The 18,913-nt window shown below is 39.1% G+C and overlaps 1 protein-coding gene across 1 annotated transcript; it reads left to right on the top strand.

Annotated features, from left to right (window-relative positions):
* The first annotated feature begins 2,339 nt into the window (after positions 1-2,339).
* On the top strand, positions 2,340-14,197 carry UBL3 (ubiquitin-like 3). The gene is made up of 5 exons (XM_009701164.1): positions 2,340-2,405; positions 3,610-3,718; positions 7,378-7,464; positions 11,934-12,011; positions 12,430-14,197. Exons 1-5 carry the CDS (start codon positions 2,340-2,342, stop codon positions 12,480-12,482), a joined length of 393 nt encoding a protein of 130 aa, XP_009699466.1. The 3' UTR covers positions 12,483-14,197.
* Positions 14,198-18,913: the final 4,716 nt, after the last annotated feature.

Below are 18,913 nucleotides of genomic sequence, written 5' to 3'. Positions count from 1 at the left end.
TGCTTATGTTGATTTTATGTTGTATATTAACTGCAGAAGTATGACTTAATCAAATTTTCCAGGCAGGCAAGTTGGTTTTGCTTATTGCTCTGTGATATTCTTCTCCTTTCTGTATTCACTTTAGCGTGCCTGGTAATCTCAAAGCTCTGTAGCGAGATTAAAAGAAATGTCTCCTTAATGTTATGCTAGCTGAAGAATAACTTTAGTTCTATATTAATGCTGTGCCCTAATCATATTTTAAGTGGTGAGCAGGACTAATCTTCTGGGTTTTTTTTAATCATCTCCTTGTAGGATCCAAATCAAACAGTTCTAGGGAGCTGATGGTTTGGTGTTATGCCTACTGCCTAGGGAAGCGTTGTGATCTTCAAAACAGGTAATCTCCACCACAGAGAAACTGCACAGAGATGAAGGAAAAGAAATCCTTAGATAACCTGCATAAAGTCAGAGTTGGGGGACTGCTTGGCCAGAGGGAGCAAGCTAAGGGGGGGGGTCTCAGGAGCCAGTTAGAGTAGAGGGAATGGATGCGGGGAGGTTGGAGTGAGAGGCCGGAGGACTGCTGGTGAAGAAGCTCCTCACCACTAATGCCTACGGCAGGCACTGCTGCTGAATATTTGGGGTGGGTTGGTTTGTTTTTTAAACTGACGGCCCATTCCCGAGTACAATAACAGTTTGTGACGCAGTCTAGACCTCCTAAATTTTTGGCAGTATGTTGGTGTTGTAATGAGATGTATTAATGCTTAAAGGATAATTAAAGATAATTGAGGTATAGAGAAAGTGGAATAGAGTGCAGTACACCATGCCTCTGAAAGCTGGAGTGTGGCAAGCTGACTCTTGATGAAAAGAACTTATTTTCTACACAGACATTTTTATAGTTTCATCTAAATACGTACATAGTAACTGATGTGGTGCCGTATTGCAAACTGTTGGTTAAATAGGAGAAATTAGGATTTAATAGAGAAATGGTGAGTGTGCGTAAGGGTCTAACATAAAGGACGTAGCTGAGAGGAGGGGGAAAACAGCTCAGAGAGAGCTCGTTATTGGAATTGTTATGGATCAATTGTCAGATTGGTTCATTTAATGACAAAGGTACATGTAAAGGGATCTTGCTGCTAGAATTTGTTGATGACATAAAGTTTGAAAAATGCTCTTGAGATAGAAAGAAGTATTACACAGAAACTTTGAGGGGATTTCATAGGCCATGAGCCCAGACATTGGGGGAGATTTGAAACATTTTTGTGGTGCAGAATACTTCTTTCCACCTAGCCTCCTTTCCCTGGGAGGGATGGAGTAATAGGAGTGGGATGAAATTTGGAGCCTTGTGCTTTAGGGTGTTACAGCCAAAATGTCAGTTATAAGCTTGGAGGCTGAATAACTGAAAGGATCAAAGTAGAGAAGGGTACAAAGTAACTGAGCAAATGGCGTGGGGCAGTTATGAAGAAGGTAGATGTGTGCTTGGGACACAATCACAGATGTTTCCAGTAGACAGAGGAAATTACTGGTGGCGTTATAGAAGCATGTGGTGAGCCACCATTTAATATGCTTCAGAAATAGTCATCTGTTTTGAGGAGAAAAGAGAAGAAATTGAAATGTGTGAAGACAGGCTCCTAGGATGAATGCAGAAATGGATATCTCGCTAGAGAAAGCTTGAAGAGCTTGTCTTGGGTGATCCAGCTAAAGACACCATGTATGTAAGTGTTGGCTATACACACACAGGTGGAGACAGCTGAGCGGGGCGGGAACTACTTAAACTGAAAGAGAGTATAAGCAAGAGAACAAGTGGACATAGTCTGGCCATTGCTCAATTTATGTGTAACATTTGGAAGTTGTAATTCATTACAGTATGCAGGTTTTTGGAGTAAACAGGAACAGTGGAACTTGGTCTGGTTTTTCTGCTAAATCTTGGTGAGATTTGAAAATAATTCCTTTATCATTCTGGAAATAGCAAAGAAAATGGAACTTTAATGTTTATAGCCAGATGTGTTCTGAATTTTATGAATAATTGCCTTTGACTAAGCTGTGTTCCTGCAGCTTCACTCCTTCAAGTTTTTTCACAATTTCCTGGTATGCAGCGATACTTTTCGAGTGCTTTCTCAGAGACAGCTACCGCTTGGCTCCTTTCCTGGGCTAATGGCAGAACTCGTATTTTCTGAAAGGTGTTAGCAGGGGGACGGGGAGGGGAACCTAGCCCTTTCATGCTAAATCCTTTTATCCTTGCTACACTTTGAAATAGAGACAGAATTGCTTTTTGGAGGGGTCATTTTCTTCCTTGACCTTGAAGTGTGCAGCAAGGTAGAGGTCATAATTTGGATACCTCCATTAGGTGCTTAAAGATAGGTGGGATGAATCCAAGCCAAAGCATTCCAGAGAGAATAGACAATCTGTCTGGAGAGCTTCTGAAAGAAGTGGTGAGTAGGCAAGTGAGGCAGGGCTGTCATGTTCAGTAGATATGATGTGCGGAGATTTTTTTGACCCTGAAGAAATCTTGAAAACTTGGGCATCGTTGTAAATTTTGCCTTTTGTATTTGATCTAGAAAACAGTTTACTGAATTCCAACAAGGAAAGCTTTGTTGCAACGTAAGTTAAAATGGGAGCCACAGTTTGAGAGTGTGATTTGGAAAAAAGTATCCAAGCAGTTAGTACGCTAAAGCCTTGCTAAAAGTTGATGCAGTTGAGGCTTGTAGGTCAAAACGCAAAAGCAGCTAGACTCCTGTTTGCCATAGGCATTGGTGAGTGCTAGTTACCTAAATACATAGCCGTTGCTTGAGGAGCCAAAATTTAGTGTCTTTTGCATTGCAAGTAATGTCATGGTGAGCTCTTTATACAGGTTATTTTAATGCTGTGTGGAAAAGGAATTATATTGAGTAACTTGCAAATAAAAGAGAGGAAAATTATAGCTGAAGATGCTGATGGCTAGATAAAGGAAATCGATGATAGAAAAAACATGATGTGGTAGTATTACTGCATTGCATGTGGATCTCAACCACTTTGCTTGTAGTGAAAGACAGTGGTGGAACAAAATTTTGGGTTCAGAAGACTGGCAGAGGGATTGAAGTTCTGTGGCAGCTGGGAGCAAGGAAGGATGCTGTCTGACTCCCCGGTGTTTTGTAGGAGATGTGGTGGGTGAGATGAGGGCTGACAAATATGGTGCTGGAGGGAGAGTGCTAGGGCTTTGACTGAGGCTCACAGGCTAGTCGGATGCAGATTTTAATATTTTTTAGGGTGCTCTCAGTTGATTTTTCAGGTTTATGTTTTTCCTCTTCATTGTATAAGATATGTTGCCGGTGTGTCTTGGCTGGAATATTTTTTTATACTCTGCTGGAAGCTTTTTTTAATGGCACAGTTGATTCACTCACTATCTATCAGAATCTTCTTCTGTTTGTCATCAAAAATGCCAGCTGTTAGAATTTAATCTTCCCAGATTATATGTAAACAAACAAAATTTGAGTGACCTCTTTGACCTTATTTTTAACACCACCTTAAACTGTTTTCTCAAGTCATTTTAGATCAATCTTCTAAAACCAATGGCAACTTTTTAGTCACTTTAAAAAAAAAAATAATTAAGTCTTCTCTGGATACTTTTCTCATGCTGCATTTATTTTTTTTTTACAGATAAACTTGCGCCTCATCTTGGTAAGCGGGAAAACGAAAGAGTTCCTATTTTCACCGAATGACTCTGCTGCAGATATCGCAAAACATGTGTACGACAACTGGCCGATGGGTGAGTAGCTGTGTGGCTTTGACTTTTTAACTGGCAAGCTAGAAGCTTCCCTGTATTTTCAGGCTAAAGCGTCAATAAACTGATCTCTGTTCTTAGTGTTCAAAGTAAGTATGTTTATTGTGTATCTGGGCATAGATTTATACAGAAATACAGTTGTCATCTTGCCACCTTTCTCCCTGCTTCTTTGGTTGGGCAGATTTTTAGATGTCTGGACTATTTCCCACTTTATTTCTAAAATTTGCTTCCCCAAACTGAAGTACTTCTTTCCCCCTATCTTTAGACACTTTTCTTGATGAGTCTTGTTAGAGGATCTAGTAAGAGTGAGGAAATGTTGGAGATATAAACCTCTTATGTGAGGACAGCTCATGTAAAACATGGCATATCACAGGAACGCATTAGTGAAATTGAGTCTGAAGTACTTCTTCCTTACTGCTTTATCTTGGGAAATATCTGTAATAATGATATTTTTCCAGGAAAAAAATCAAATATAAAAGAACATTTTAAGGGACGTTAGAAGATCAAGGGAAACTGAGGTTGTTTGTATGAATGTATTTGGTGTTATGCAGGAACACTAGCTTTGGAAAATAGAATTGAAAACTTAAGATGCGTATTCACATATGTGAATAGTTCCACAAAAACAAAGTGCTTCTGTTCTCCCGGACTATGATTTCATGGGAAAATAGCCAAAACACAGACATAGCGTTGCATATGATGAAAGAAAATGGTTCTTTTGGTACAGGACTTCATTTGAGTTACTGTTTTGGTGTTAAAGTGACTACTATTTACACAAACTAAAACATTACCATATCTGTTTCTGTGGTGCCTTTGTCAAAGAGGTATGGTGGATGATAATTCATACCGAAAAGTTAGCGTTGATAATCCGTATTTTAGGCCTTAAATTGGTCTTTGAGGTCAGGAAGAGCAGGGTTTCAGGTGACTTCTTTGCTGTTTGTTTTACTGGAGTACACTATTATGTATTTAGTAGAATATATAACAAAGGAGGAGGTTTTTAATCCTCTGAAGTATTAGGTATAGATGTAAAACACTTCTACATTAAGAAATCTGGTTGATGTAGCATCTGTGTAGCTACTGTACATAATTTAATGTGTGCCTACAACACAGTTGTCATGACCAAATGTTCTTTGTGTACTTTTATCTGAATTAGAAAAGGCAGAACTGTGGGGTTTTTTTTTTCTTACTCAAGTTTATTCGTGAACATGTGGTCTCACGTTCCCAGTCTTGTGAAGATCTTGAAGGTTGCAGATTCTGAGTTTATTGCTGGGAAGAAACCCAGACTTTAAAGTCTCTTTTTTAAAGAAAAAGAAAAGTAGAACCAGACATGGAAGCCTCAGTTCAAATACCTGCTGTCCTGAGGGAGTGCTCTAAATCTTGATGAATATTTAATTGCCTGTGCAAAGAAGAATAGTGTCAATTTAGAAGACCGAGGAAAAATCCACTTCAGAATAGTGTACAGGTTTTCACAAACACCAGCCCGCCAGCTGTTTTCAGACTGAGAGCGCTCTTCTTTGCCACAGGACTGAGAAATGTTGATGAAGACTCAAGTTTCCTTGAAATAGAGATGATGTGAAATGATTGTTTTTACCACCATTTTGACTTGCCATGATCTTGTCAGAGCGGAAAAAAGTCATGAAATATCCTCAGTCACATGCTGGCAGGATTAAAGAAAACCTCTCCTCCCCTCTTTTCACAATACAGTTGTTAATTAAGGATCTCTTGACTTGTAGGGGAAAATGCCAAATTTATATTCATGTATGTCATCTAGGGAGGTTACCTGTTCTATCCCCTCCCTGCCCATTTTCTTCTAAATAATATGAACTTTTTTCCTGCGGAGCAATTATCTGCTGAACTTGAAAAAAAAAAAAAAAAAAAAAAGTTGTAGGTAAATATTTTCTCCTTGGCTCATTTAGTCATCAGTGGAAATTAAAATCTGAAATCATGTCAGAAAGAAATGTTTCAGACTGCTGGCCAAGAAGCAAAAATTAAAAGGATGGGTAAATTGGCAGCTTAACAATGAGCAAATACCTGTGCCAAAATATAGTCTGTCTGCTTTTGGTTGCTGTCTTACATCATTACGGCACTGTAAACTGGCTGAAGTTCTCTTTGCAGCCTTAGTATAGTGGAGTTCAGACTGTATGGAGTAAAAAATAATAAATAAAAAAGGGGTATCTTCCAACAAATTATTTACCCTAGCACCCTAGTGATAATTTAACGTAGCTTACCTCACAGCATAGCAAAAAGGGCATGTGCTTGAATTGCAAGACAATTGAATCAGACCCTGAGTGGAAATACTTGAAATTCAAATAGCTTTGGTTGCCTAATTTGATCTAATCTTATAAACGAGGCACATGGCAGCACCCGGAGATATTGCAGCCTCTGCCGCTGATACCAGCCCTGCCTCCGCCGTGTTCTGGGGCTGCGATGGCTCCTGCTGCCGGCTTTTTGGCACCAGATGCCTCTCCGTACGCTCTCCGCAGCCGTGGCTTTTGTTTTAAATGCTTCCCCTTCTCAGTTCTGCTCCTTTTGTGGTGCCGGTTGCTACTGCCCCAATGTTAATTGTATGTTCCCAGTGAACAGGTTGGTTTCTGTTGCTCGCGGTGATCCCTTGCTGAATATTCATTTTGGTATATGAACACTACAAAAGCAGAGAGAGAGAACGTTTGTGACCAGCTGTTGCCAGATATCTGGTCAGCTAAGAAACAGAAGACACTGTATTCCCAGAGAGCCCATTTAAATTCAACATTTCAAGGTTTTAGGATATCTGTTCTGAAAGCAAAGTGCATCTTTATTTGTTGTTCACATTGTGACAGGGAACAGTAAAAGAGTAGGAGAAGATCACTTAAGCTTATAAATTATTTATGACGGCTTAAGCATTATAGGAAATGCATTATAGGAAAATGCATGCTTGCTTTTTCCTGAATCCCTATTTGCCACATAAAAACATCCACAGATTGTCCTTTGAGAAGTTCCTTCAAACGTGTGGGTCAGCGTCTGCTCTGCCGGAGCCCTCTGTTCAGGCTGTCGGCAGTGACCGTCCGGGGCTGCTCAGGTCACGGTCCCCTCTGGCCATGTAACTGGTTGGAGCTGGCCATCATCGAACACCCCGCAGCAGCCTGCGGAGCCTTTGCGGTGCTTGTCATCGGAGAATCCTCTTTCAAATGACCCATCACATGCGCTTTTGCTCTGCGTGCGGCTGCTTCCCATTGCTGGAGAACGGCTCCAGTTAGACAGTTAGCTGGTGAGGAGGAGTATGGCTTGAGAATCTTCTAAATGGGAAGGAACTAAGGCAATTTTAGCCAAATGGATATTAAGCCTCAGGAAGCAACTTGCATTCATGAAATATTTTGTGTAGGTCTTGTGTATGTGCTAGATATGCAATCTGTGAAGTAAGTTAGTAATATTTGTACTTGCAGGCATAAAATTATGTGTTTCAATGCCCAACGTCAAATAATAAATGTGAGAGTCGATTTCAGGAGTGCTAGCCTTGAATTCTCTTTCTGTATCTTCAGCCTATGCTCTCTCTTCAGTGTTTCACACGAAAGAGTCCTGTTCTTAGTTTCCTTCTTGGGTAAAGGTGAGAGAAATAACAAAAGATGTTTTTATTACAACGTAACTGTGAAAATTCTCTCGCTTCTTTTCAGACTGGGAAGAAGAACAAGTCAGCAGTCCAAATATCTTGCGGCTTATTTATCAAGGGAGGTTTCTTCATGGCAATGTGACACTAGGAGGTATGAAAATAATTTTCATCCGTGTTACAGCCAGGCAAAGGGAATATTTATTTACAGTGCAGTAAATACTACTTTACTGTTCCAAGATCACAGTATCGCTCGCTATATACTGTTTTTCTTCTGCATAGAGTGACATTGTATCTTCTTGTGTATTTTTTCCGTCTTGTTACCACTAGTTGTTAAACTTTGGGAGGTACCACCTGGTAAGTCAAGTCTCCTCTTGCATAAAGAATTTGCTTTTATTTGTTGTCTTTCTGAATGGAATACTTTGTTCCACCAGTCTTACACCGCACTTGCAGGGTAAGCTTCGTCATAAATGTCTTCAGTGTTTTAAAATATCTGGTAAAGATTATGATAATTGGTTAAACAATACTTTGAATCTTAGTGCAGTGAAGGAAGACACCCTATGAATGAGAATGAGGGGGAGCATTCTTGCTGTCCAGTGCTCTCCCAGGGATACAATTGCATAGTTATGTGAAAACAAAAGTAAATGGCTTCACTTCATGTGCGAAGGAAATGCAATTCAGCTGTGCCCCCTTGTGGCACGTTTTCTTTCACAATTCTATATTTTGATGGGTATCTTTGATAGAGATAAGACACAAATTTGTAACAATAGTCTTTCCTTTTGTAGATAAAAGTTGCCAGTGTGAATATCAACTATACCAACAACTAAACAAAATGGCTGTCCTCTGTGGCAGTTTGAAAATAAATTAATACTCCTCCTTTCTCTGTATGTTCAGACTGTTCATGCATTTGGTACTCGAGTGCAATACAGAGAGGAGATTATAAAACAAAATCACTAATGAAGTGTTTTTGAAGTTAAGATGAGCCTGAAAAGAATATTTCTGGACTGGTTATGGTGGTCTTTCCATGAAGAAGTGACTGGGATGATAGAGCCATTGATTCGCTTTCTACCATTACCAACGTTGGCTGGTGATGTACTTTTAGAATAGATTTACTCTCCATATAAATCAATTTTTAATGCTGCTATATATACAAACAAGATCATTGTCAATTCAGCTGGGAGAACTCTGAAATTTTCATTCACTCTTTAATTTGTCTGTTTACCAGGTGCCAATGAGTGCAGCTAGTAGCAGTTGGAGTAGGGCTGAAAGACAAACGTTAAGTCTGGGATCATCTGTGCAATTATAGAGATGCTAGCCTTACCCTACATTTTCCAGGCAAGGATAGCTACATGGGATTTTCTTGCCAGTGCTTGTTCCCTGTAGTGACATCTGTCTAAATCCGAAACAACTTTGAATATTTCTTTAATACATTTAATACATTGTTCAACAAGTTAAGCTGAAAAATGTTAGCTACATTCTGTTGTCTCTTGCATTAACTCAAATCTATGGATTTTGAACACTTACTTGGATTCAGGGCATTTTAGTTCATTCTTAATCGTTCATGCGTTGCAATTTAATCATCGTGATTTTACCCTAAGGATCTTACATGTATATTAGTGTTTTTCAAAGATCTTGTTGTTGCCGTATTGTTTTAAGAAAAAAAAAAAAAGTCCCTAAAACATTGGCTTACTTCAGTACTAATGAAGTTATCTGGAGTAAGATTATACAGCTGAAAGCGGAACAGCAATTCATGAAGCAGCCTGAAAAGACTGTTGCTTCAGTTTGTGGTCTTCATTAGATGTAACCCTAAGTGAACTAGTTATCTTTAAAGGGAGGGTGGGGGGAATTTCTTGCTAAATACAATATTTAGTTTCTTATGCTCTTATAATACAGTTCCATTAAGCTTTTCTATCTGCAGCTCTCTACAACTGAGTTGTAGCACTTAGTGTTTTATTTGCTTTAGGTAATTGGGAAATATTGACTGGAATTTGGACGTACTGTGTACTGAAAGTCACTTTATCAACTAGTGAAAGAAAAGTTTCCAAGGAGACAGTTTGGTGTTTTCTTTTTTTAACAGGAGTCCATTTTTATTCACATTTAAAAATTACATTGTAATATTCTTCTTGTAACCTCACATGTCTACATAGTGTCTTACAAATTTGAGACTCCTATAAACCGAGAAGCCTCAAAAAATGACAAATTGATAGAAAAAACTGGCTTTTGAGTGAAAAATTTTATTTTAAAGAAACCATCTCTTTTGCCAGCTTCCCTGAATGGACTGTCACTACCAGAACAGTAGAGCTAATGGCGTTGGAAGTGGGTAAAGAAAAAGAGACCCCTCCGTAAAGCTTGCCGTGCCCCTCTTGCCTCCGGTGCTTGAGCCACACTGTTCTGTTGTGTCCTGCCTGCCTGAAGGGTTGGGGAGTTAGCTGGCAAGGCAGAGTCTATTGTTCAGCTTCCAACAGGAAATTTCATCCTTTAGCTAAATATTTGGTCTGCAGTTTGCATTTGAAATAATATTAATTAGGGAGGTAATACAGAATTGACAGTTCTCCATTTCTTGCTGGATAATGTTAATCAGCAACGTTTTACTGTTTTTATTGGGGAAGGGAAACCAACCCACCAAAAGAGAGGGTGAAAATACTGACAACAGAAAATCTGGAATAAACGTGGAATTAAACAGATGGGAAGGGAATTAAATGAAAGTTTAGTTTAAGTGAGAGAAAGAGGTGAGAAGATGAAGACCAAGAGCAAGAAAGGATTACTGAGTATAGATTAGGGTGCTCAGATTCTGTCATGGCACTCCGAGCAAGAAGCTGGAAACTGCTAATAAGAACGTGTATGAACTATGCAAACTGCTCGCTGAAATTAGTTAATTGAAATATTAGCATACTTCTCCTTGATTACTGTAAATGATTAATCTCCACAGCTCACTAATCAAGTCCCCTCAAGTGTCTCGATATTATGAAAGATGTCCCTAATGTCATTAGTTTGTAATATTTTGCTCTTTCTGTAATGGCTTCTTAAGAGTTTGTCATGAAGACAATCCTTTTCCATTGAGTTTAACAGACTGTTAATACGCTCTTTGCAGAGTTTTCAGTTGTAGAATCAAGTACCCAAAATACTTCGGCCTTGTCAGGCTTTAAGTTATCCATAGCTACTAGTTGCAGGCATAGGCAGTGCTTCCAGTAAACCGAGCAACTTTCAGATCCAACTTTCTATAGAGATGGCTTTTCACAAGGTACAGCTACTTCAGAGAAGCTTGTGGAGTTGTGTATCCCTTCATGTGCTCACACCTGTGTGTTAATCATCACTTGCATTTTTCCAAACAAATACACAGGCGGTGAATATGATGGCAATGTTATAGCCAGGCTTGTATTGAATACATGTAGTAATCACATACTAGGTTTGTTTATTTATTTTTTATTACTGAATTTTGAATCTCTGCTGTAGTGATTAAAATAGAGAGAGGCATTTTTGTCTTCAGTTACCTTCAGGTTTATCAGACATTCATTATTCATTTCTTCACTTTAAAATGCCTTGGTGCACTGTATGTGAAAATGGAAGATGTACATTGAATTTGAGAGGACAAATTCTACACAAGTCAGAATGATTTGTGTATTTAAGGTTAAATTCTTGTTACATTTATCACTTTTTTCCCTCTTTAAGGGGAGGAGGACAAAACTTAGGCCATCTTTACTTTGTGTTTCTCAGAAAAATAATCGAGGAAGATGCTTGATCTTAGGAGTTGGAGAGAGGAAACAAAACTAAAGTTATGTAAAGAACTTGCAAAAATAACACCCCCGCCCCCACTAATTGGAAGAAGTCAAAGTTCAGAATATTGAATCTGGCAATGAGATCTGTTAAATGCAATGAGCAACAGAGAATCCTTTCATTTCAAGGAGACTAGAGGTTTTGATAAATATACTACAGTGCTAAAACTGTAAATACAGCACTGTGTTGGCATACTTAAATCAGAATCTGAAAATTATCATTTTAGAAACAAGCAGAACGATTTGTGGAAAGCTCCAATTTTGTTATTTTGCATTACTAGAGCTCACAAAGGCAGCATCGTGAGAACTACCTTACCTGATTTAAAATGTTTTCAATTGGATATTTTTCACATGCAACCAATGTTACAGATTAATATTAAAAAGGCCAGATGCAGACATTTTGTATTTCGGAAAACCTGTATCATGGATCAAAGTATGTTTTGGGAAAAATCTGTTTTGCAGTAGTGGCTCAGTGTTTTGATGTCTCAAGAGTATCAATTTAGTGAATTAGCCACTTTTTTGCATCCTTATCAAGAAAGAGTGCTTAGCACCTGAGTCTTAGCATGGATGCCCACTTCTAGTTTTACTCAAGAGGAAAGCCAGGTTTCCTAGCAGGAATATCATGTCTCTAAGAACATAAAGTTTTACGTGATTATTATCAGGTCCCAAGACCCTGATCTACCAAAATTACCCAGAAATACCTTTATAAGTCTATTTAGTAAGCAGTTCAAACCTGACGGTATGAACTTTTGAACAGATCCTAATCCAATTATAGTTAGTTTCAATTGAGTGTTTTGGAGAAACAAGACTGCTGTAATGTATTAATAAATCTCCCTTTCTCCTTTTGCAGCATTAAAACTTCCTTTTGGCAAAACAACGGTGATGCATTTGGTGGCTAGAGAGACATTGCCAGAGCCAAACTCTCAAGGTACGCTGTGCCCTAGAGGTATTTCTTACTCAAGTACGTGGCAAAGCGGTCAGATCTCTTACAGGCTTCTTGAGTATTTCATAGTGGAGAAAAGTCAAGTCCTTGTGGTCTTCTGTGAAGCAAGTAACGGATGCTTTCATGCATGTTGTTTATAGAAAACTGAGAAATTAACTTTCTGGTTTAGCATTTTTGTAGAATGCAGAAATTTACCCAAACCTTCAAAGCTTTCATTTTCATTGTTTAAAAACTGCTCCTGATTTATTTTTCAGTTATGCATGCATGTGTATAATAATAAATGTTTGGGGTTTTTTTTACTGAAAATAATAAAAACCGTACTTGCGTCAAGCATACTGACACACAGAACAACCTAATTGCTTTAGAAATGGCATGTAAGCAAAACTTTCTTCTTGCTCCACAGGTCAAAGGAACCGTGAAAAAACTGGAGAAAGCAATTGCTGTGTAATCCTGTAAACCCTGTTAAGCTTTACCTGCTAAGTGTGATGTAATATAGTCTTTGTCTTTCATGCTGCTGGAATAGAAGAGGCCCTACCTTGCTTCAAACACCTGTAGGAAGAGCCTGTCTGTAAATCCATGGAACTGAAATATTACACGAACACTGTCTCGTTAGTCTCTTTTTTTTTTTTTAAAGAGAATCATCTATGAACACTTTCAATTTTTTCTTTTTTTTAAATTCCTGCTTTTTGTTGTTTGAATAATCTTACAGTACATCAGTTCTTGAAAGGATTCAATCTCCCAAAAAGTTAATGTGTTCTTTTCCATAGCAGGAATCATTTTGCCACCACAAAAAACTCCATTAACCGGATCTAACCAGTCAAGCTTTCTAGATGCAATTTGCACTAAATATGGTTGACAGTATATTTCTCATCAACAATCTCTAACAATATTTGAGACACCTAGTAATAACCTGCAATGTATAATGCAACACTGGAAAATAGTATATCTATAATTAAAACAAATCTCACCTATGGCCAAATCGAAGGAAAAACTGTTAAGTCAATTCTACCTAAGTCAACCTTGGTGGCCGAACTGGCACAGAATACTAACTAAACCAAGTCTAACTATATATATTTTCACTGCAACAAACAAACAAAATAAACTATGTGCCTGTAATTTAAAAGCACTCTGTAGAGGGCTGATGAAACTGATTTTTTCATTACTGCGTGCACTCTGATCTCGTACGTTAGTTGAGTGCTTATTCAGACAGCACAAACAAGTGCAGAGAGTGCATTTCCTAGCCTTAATATGGGAGGGGTAATTTCCTGTAGTTCATAGGCTTTTATTATTGTGCATAAATGTTAGAAAACATCATTTACTAATCAATTTTATGTATTTGAATATTGGCAATTGGTGTTTTTCAGTCATTTTCTCATCTGCACCTTAGTGTCCAGTGTCATGCTTACTCATTAGAGACTTCAAAAGAATTACTGAAGTTTAAAAAGCAAAAAGAAAAACCTCTGCCATAGTACTAGTTTTGTTTCTTTACGTAATCTGCATTTGGTATTAGTGCTTGCAATTGTATTAAAATCAGGAGCTGATTTTTGAAGGCATACATAATTAAAAAGGATGCCATTCTTATATTTCATATCAATAATTTAAACGTTGATATGCTAAAAAAATTTGCACAGCACTAAAGCATGAGCTAGTTTCATCTAAACCTGTAAAAAAAAAAAATTAAAAAAAATAAAAGATTTTATATTTTTTTCACTGGGGAGGAATTCTTCCTGGGTGAAATTACAAATATGTGTAGAATATATTTAATAAAAATCTTATAAAATACATAACTATAGAAGTTAAATATAGATTGGCGTGTAGTATAATAGAACAATATTCCATATAAATAGCTTTAGCCTTTAAAAAAATGAGTCACAGGTTGACATTGTGTTCTGTACTTAAGTGTCCACAACTCTTACAGATGTTCTGTGTAATCGTTTTTTTCGAATGATCGGCATCATTCAAATGTAATCAGGTTATTTTATTCATTGTTACTGCTTTGATGAAATGCTTTATATGCAGTAGATTTACAAAAATATTGTTCATACTGATCAGAATTAAATTTGTATAGAGCAGAGTTTTAAAACAAATTGTAAATAGCACTAAACATTTTCTTTCTGCAACCTGTACTGATAGACTCTTCTGTAAACTAAATAAAACAATATTGTAGTGCATTTTGGTGGTGTTTTAAGGGTTGTAATTGAGTCTGTAACTACTTTTAATAATATTTCTCAGTCTGGAAACTTAAGTGAGGACTCCCATTTTATTTATCTAGAAACAAAAAAAGGAGGAGGGGGACAAAACCTGCTGAAAACTGCTAATGGGATTTACCACTTTGGTTTTGTTTTCCTTTCACATCGAAAGAAGCGGCCTAGAGGTTTTTTTCTGTTGGAGAAGAATGCGAGCATGGACGGTTGCAGCTGCAAATGTACAGCCGTGTCACACCCCTCACAGACGTTACGTGCTCGTACTGTAAGTTTTTGTAGTCTTCACTTATAGCGAAGAGCACACAAATACCTCTTAGGGAACTCGGATGATGGCATTATTATGTGCTCCTTGCCTAAATGAACCTTGGCAGGGGGATTTCCTTGTACTGTGCTGTGCAGTTGCTAAATAAGTAATTATAGGGACACAAACCGCCTTTTTTTTAAAAAAAAAAAAAAAAAAGTTTGATAAACATCAGCTTGAGAAAGCTACTAGGAGCATGTTATCGTCTTTAACTATAAATGAAACTTCCCTTTTCCAAAATACTAACACAGGCTCAGATGGGAAATGGCTATGGCAACACAAGAAAAAGAAACGGGCTGAGGCAGGAGGTGTTTTGTTAGTTCAACAAGTCTTTCAGATGCATTGAGTTTGAAAAACGAGTGTTTAAAATGTAATCTTGGTTTGAAAAAGCAGCTAGGTACTTAATACAGTATAAATACATGAAAATCCAGTAGCTTCTAGTTAAAATACTTGGCGACCTTGAATAGCAAAGTATGTGGAGTTGCCTTTTGTTGAGAGGAGCAAGATGCATATATGTGCATGTCCAGGCAAATCCTTAAATGCTGCTTGGCATTTAAAGCGTGAGCTTGCCAAAATAACTCCTGTGGAAAGCAGGTAGAACCGTTGCCTTAATTTTCCTGCAAATTGTCAAGAGTTCTGCCCACGGCAGAGCATTTCTGTTGTGGTGTGAGGCGGGTGGAAAACTGCGGGGGAGAATTGCTAAAAGATTTGTGCTTTTTTCCTTGGATGCTTTGTTTTGTGGATTGTATATTTGCCAAAACAAAAGCAGTAGCTCTTAATCCCACGTTCCTCAGCCTTGCTAAAGTTCACGCGTATGCTTCTCTTCTACATTGATTGGAGTCAAGAGGATACTTGCAGCCTGTAAAGATTAAAGCTAAGTCTTTGCAGGGTCAGGCTGTTGGATGGTCTGATAATACGTTGAAGAGTTTGACATTTGATTTGCACTGTCAGATAGAAATGGTATTCTCCCTATGGATGAGTTAATGGATGTTATGAAGAAAGGGCAGGAGAGGATGAATTGGAGCCCTTCATATTCTGAAATACCACGAAGGGACCACATCTGTCTCCCGTACCGTTGTGTGTGTGTTATCAATCATAAATTAATATTCACACATGTGAGGAATAATAATAATCTCGTAGCACTGAAAGTACTCTGTAGTATCTGTTTTCTTAAACGATAACAAAAATATGACTGTTGAAACAGACTTAGGGATTCGCTCAGCTGCTGGAGGAAGAAAGTATAGCCGCTGTAATGTTAAAGGCTTTGCGGAGGTGCTGCATCGATATTAAATCCAGTGCTAATCTCTGCAGTTTCGAAGACCTTTCCTTAGCACACTGCGTTTACAACAGGAGGAGCAGTGATTTGATGTGGAAGAGAAACACGCGGCGCTCTGACAAAGCTTCCTGCCCCCCTCACGGGTTAGAAGGCAAGCGGCCGTTTCTGGGCTGGCCGAAAGTCGGGAGTTTCTGCTGCTGCCCTTTGGGGAAGTACAGCTTGTGTATTTTGTGGTTCTGGGTGTGCTCTGATAAGATTCTTTATGCAAGTCTTACTTCAAGAAGCAAATAGGAAGATGGATATACTTCTCCATCCAAAAGTCTCTCACTAACTATGCTAATTAAATGGGTTAGCTTAAGCAGATTTGGGGTTATATGTCCTGTGTAAATTGGTGTTTAGACCATTAACAGCATCGAAACCGATGGGAATTCAGTGCTGAAATGCCAAGACCTGTTAAGATTCTTCAAGGAGAGTTCCCGACGCCCTTTATTTCTTCTGAAGTACTTGGGTTATTCCCAGATAGTCTGTCTTGGCCATAACTTGTTAGTACCAAGCTGCTTTTCAGAGCACGCTGAGAGGCATTTGTTGTTAAGAGGCTGACAGTAATGTATGGTTCATGATAAGAAGTTGTTAACAATCCTCATAAGGTAGTGGCGTGCTTCTCCTTCTGTGCCACGTGTACGTACCTGTGAAGAGGTTTACAATGTAATGCCTAATTTGCTTACCAATTTATTATACTAGACTGTAAAGTAACAAAACTCTCTTTATGCTCTGTGTTTTTCCAATAGTTATGATTGACTTCTACTTTTTTTTTAAATTGATATGTTTGTTGGGTGTTCTTTTTAAATTAATCTGGAAAAGGAATGACCAGTGAAATAGAAAATGGTGAAGGTTATTAAAGTCAAGCTCACAAAAAATAAGGACAATGTAATGGTACCTTATCAAGCTCATGGAATGGATGACGGTGACAAATGAAGTTCAGTTTTGAATGTGAAGGATGGCATCGTTAGAGAAAGCAAAGTGCTCGCACAATTCTGAGTTTTAAAATTACCTGGATCGGGTAAAATTACCTGGATCGCCCAGTTCTGGGCGTCACAGGCAAACACTTTGTATTGCAAGTTCCTTAGGGTTTTGAAAATGATAACAAAAATAATGGACAGCAGAGATCTTATAGAAAGATTGAAGAGAATGAGAGGTTAAAATAGCTACGGTTATGACTAACAGAGAGAAAATGGGTGGAGAACTTCTATTTTTGTCTTGTACCTTTATCGGCCCAGCTTTAACATTTGTCTCTAAAGCAGAGGTGACAAATTCAAATCCGATGGAAACGTTTTTCGTGAAATCAGTGGGACTCACTTCCACCAGAAGTAATTCGAGGAGAAAAACTGAGCAAAATATAAAAGGAAGATGGATCATTGTATCGATGAAAATTGATAGAATTTCCAGAACTATCGTAATTAGTGATGCCAAACTTTTTCTCTACAAGGTAGTAATTTTTGCCCTTCAGCCATGATACTAACTTTGAATGAAGAGCCCAACTTTGTGGGGGGAAAAATACTCATGGCACTCGACCATCTCCGTTATGCACAAGCGTGAGCCCCAGCCTGTGCAGGACAAGCGTATCGTGTACCCCGGTTAAGAGTTTCTCTCCACAAACCCCCTGCTTCCCGAGAAGAGCTTTCGGTGGTGTTTGTGCTTTCCTGGAGCAGCCTTGAGGGGAGGAGTTCCCGTGTTTTAGCTGGTGGAGGACGTGAAGTTCCTTAGGGCAGAAGTTAATGCCTCTTGAGCGGTGCCGGATAAAAGCACCCTGCTTTTATCAATTCAGAGGACGCTGACTTTATAGGTAGTAAATGTTTTCACTCTTCTACCAGAAAATCCTCTTCAGCTGCTATTTTGTTTGGTTAGAGGCAAGGTAATGGGATGAAATAGAGAACAATTTTATTTTGGTACTTTTTCTCTATTCTTTGAACTAAAGATCAGGAGGAGATAATGAGAGAAGTTTTAGGTGCCCAGCGTAGGATCAACCATTAAATGACTCATCAGAATTTACCTCCCAGCAGCTACCCATGTGGGAAAGAGGTGACCGCTGCCCACAGCGTGGCAACTAATTGCCAGGTTGTGAATGAGGGGCAGGAGGAGGTGATAATTTGGCCACTTCATGAGGCTTTTGGTTGTTGCCTGGCAAAAAAGGGGATTGGGATCTTGCAGCAGTCATTGGGGGGCAGAATAACAAGAGTGGAACTGCCGGTAGAGGTTAAATTTGGAAAATAATAATAGTATTTTAAAAAATCCATGATACTGAATGACAACTATATGCTGGATGGATGATATTGGACTTCCAGGGAAATACGTACTGGTGTCTGTGTTACCTGCATCTGTCTGTTAGCTGCGCTGGCTAAATTAAAGATTGGGTTTCAGCTCTTCAGTTTCTGCACTGTGTCCCTTCATAAGGATCATTAATCCCTGGTGCTGCCAAGGTTACGGCTCTGCCGTAGCAGGCAGCGGAGCTGGCAGGGAGCTCACGCCCCCGCAGCCTCGCCGAGTGAGAAGTCGGCACCACGACTGTGCACGCTGGTGCGAGATGAAAAACAGGTAGGTCTTAAACGGGAGGAGATGTCAATGTGGCAAATCTGCAAGCGTCCAGCCAAGGGAACGCTGCCAAACCCATGCGGCTGTACCAGCAGCTGAGTTTTCTGTCTTTCCGTGAAGTAAATTCGATGGCTGTTCTTCTGGAAAGCAAATATGCAAGAGTCTTCTCTTGCACTCTTGCGTTAACTAAGTGATGTCGGCCAAATCTTTAGGTTCCTGGTCACCCTGCCTGCTGGCATCCCAGGGAAAGGTCGTCTCAACAAACAGTTATGAAGGCTGCCTCAGACTCTATTTTTCTTGAGCAATGATCATCTCTGGCTTCATCACCAAAGTCTTTGAGCATCCCATCATCCTGATTTTCTCCCACCCTGGTGTTTCTGGCTGCAGACAGCAGCAATCCCCACCAGACACCTGCTCTGCCGAGCTGAATCCATGGCAAGGACTGGAAAAAGACGCCGCCGATGTGGACACAGCATGTATCTGTCTCTGCCACCTCCGCTGAGCTGCAGCCAGGACT

The sequence above is a fragment of the Cariama cristata genome, unplaced genomic scaffold (assembly GCF_000690535.1).
Source record: "Cariama cristata isolate BGI_N322 unplaced genomic scaffold, ASM69053v1 scaffold9065, whole genome shotgun sequence".
NCBI lineage: Eukaryota > Metazoa > Chordata > Aves > Cariamiformes > Cariamidae > Cariama > Cariama cristata.
The sequence above is the reverse complement of the archived record's forward strand: the minus strand, read 5'-3'. Positions and strand labels throughout refer to the sequence as shown.

What these genes read in the sequence shown, in the direction of transcription:
- UBL3 (XM_009701164.1), top strand. Translation starts at nt 2,340, where the DNA reads ATGAATCCAAGCCAAAGCATTCCAGAGAGAATAGACAATCTGTCTGGA. An exon ending in GAGAGCTTCTGAAAGAAGTG is followed by an intron (nt 2,406 to 3,609) that starts GTGAGTAGGCAA and finishes TTTTTTTTACAG; the next exon opens with ATAAACTTGCGCCTCATCTT. An exon ending in GCCAGAGCCAAACTCTCAAG is followed by an intron (nt 12,012 to 12,429) that starts GTACGCTGTGCC and finishes CTTGCTCCACAG; the next exon opens with GTCAAAGGAACCGTGAAAAA.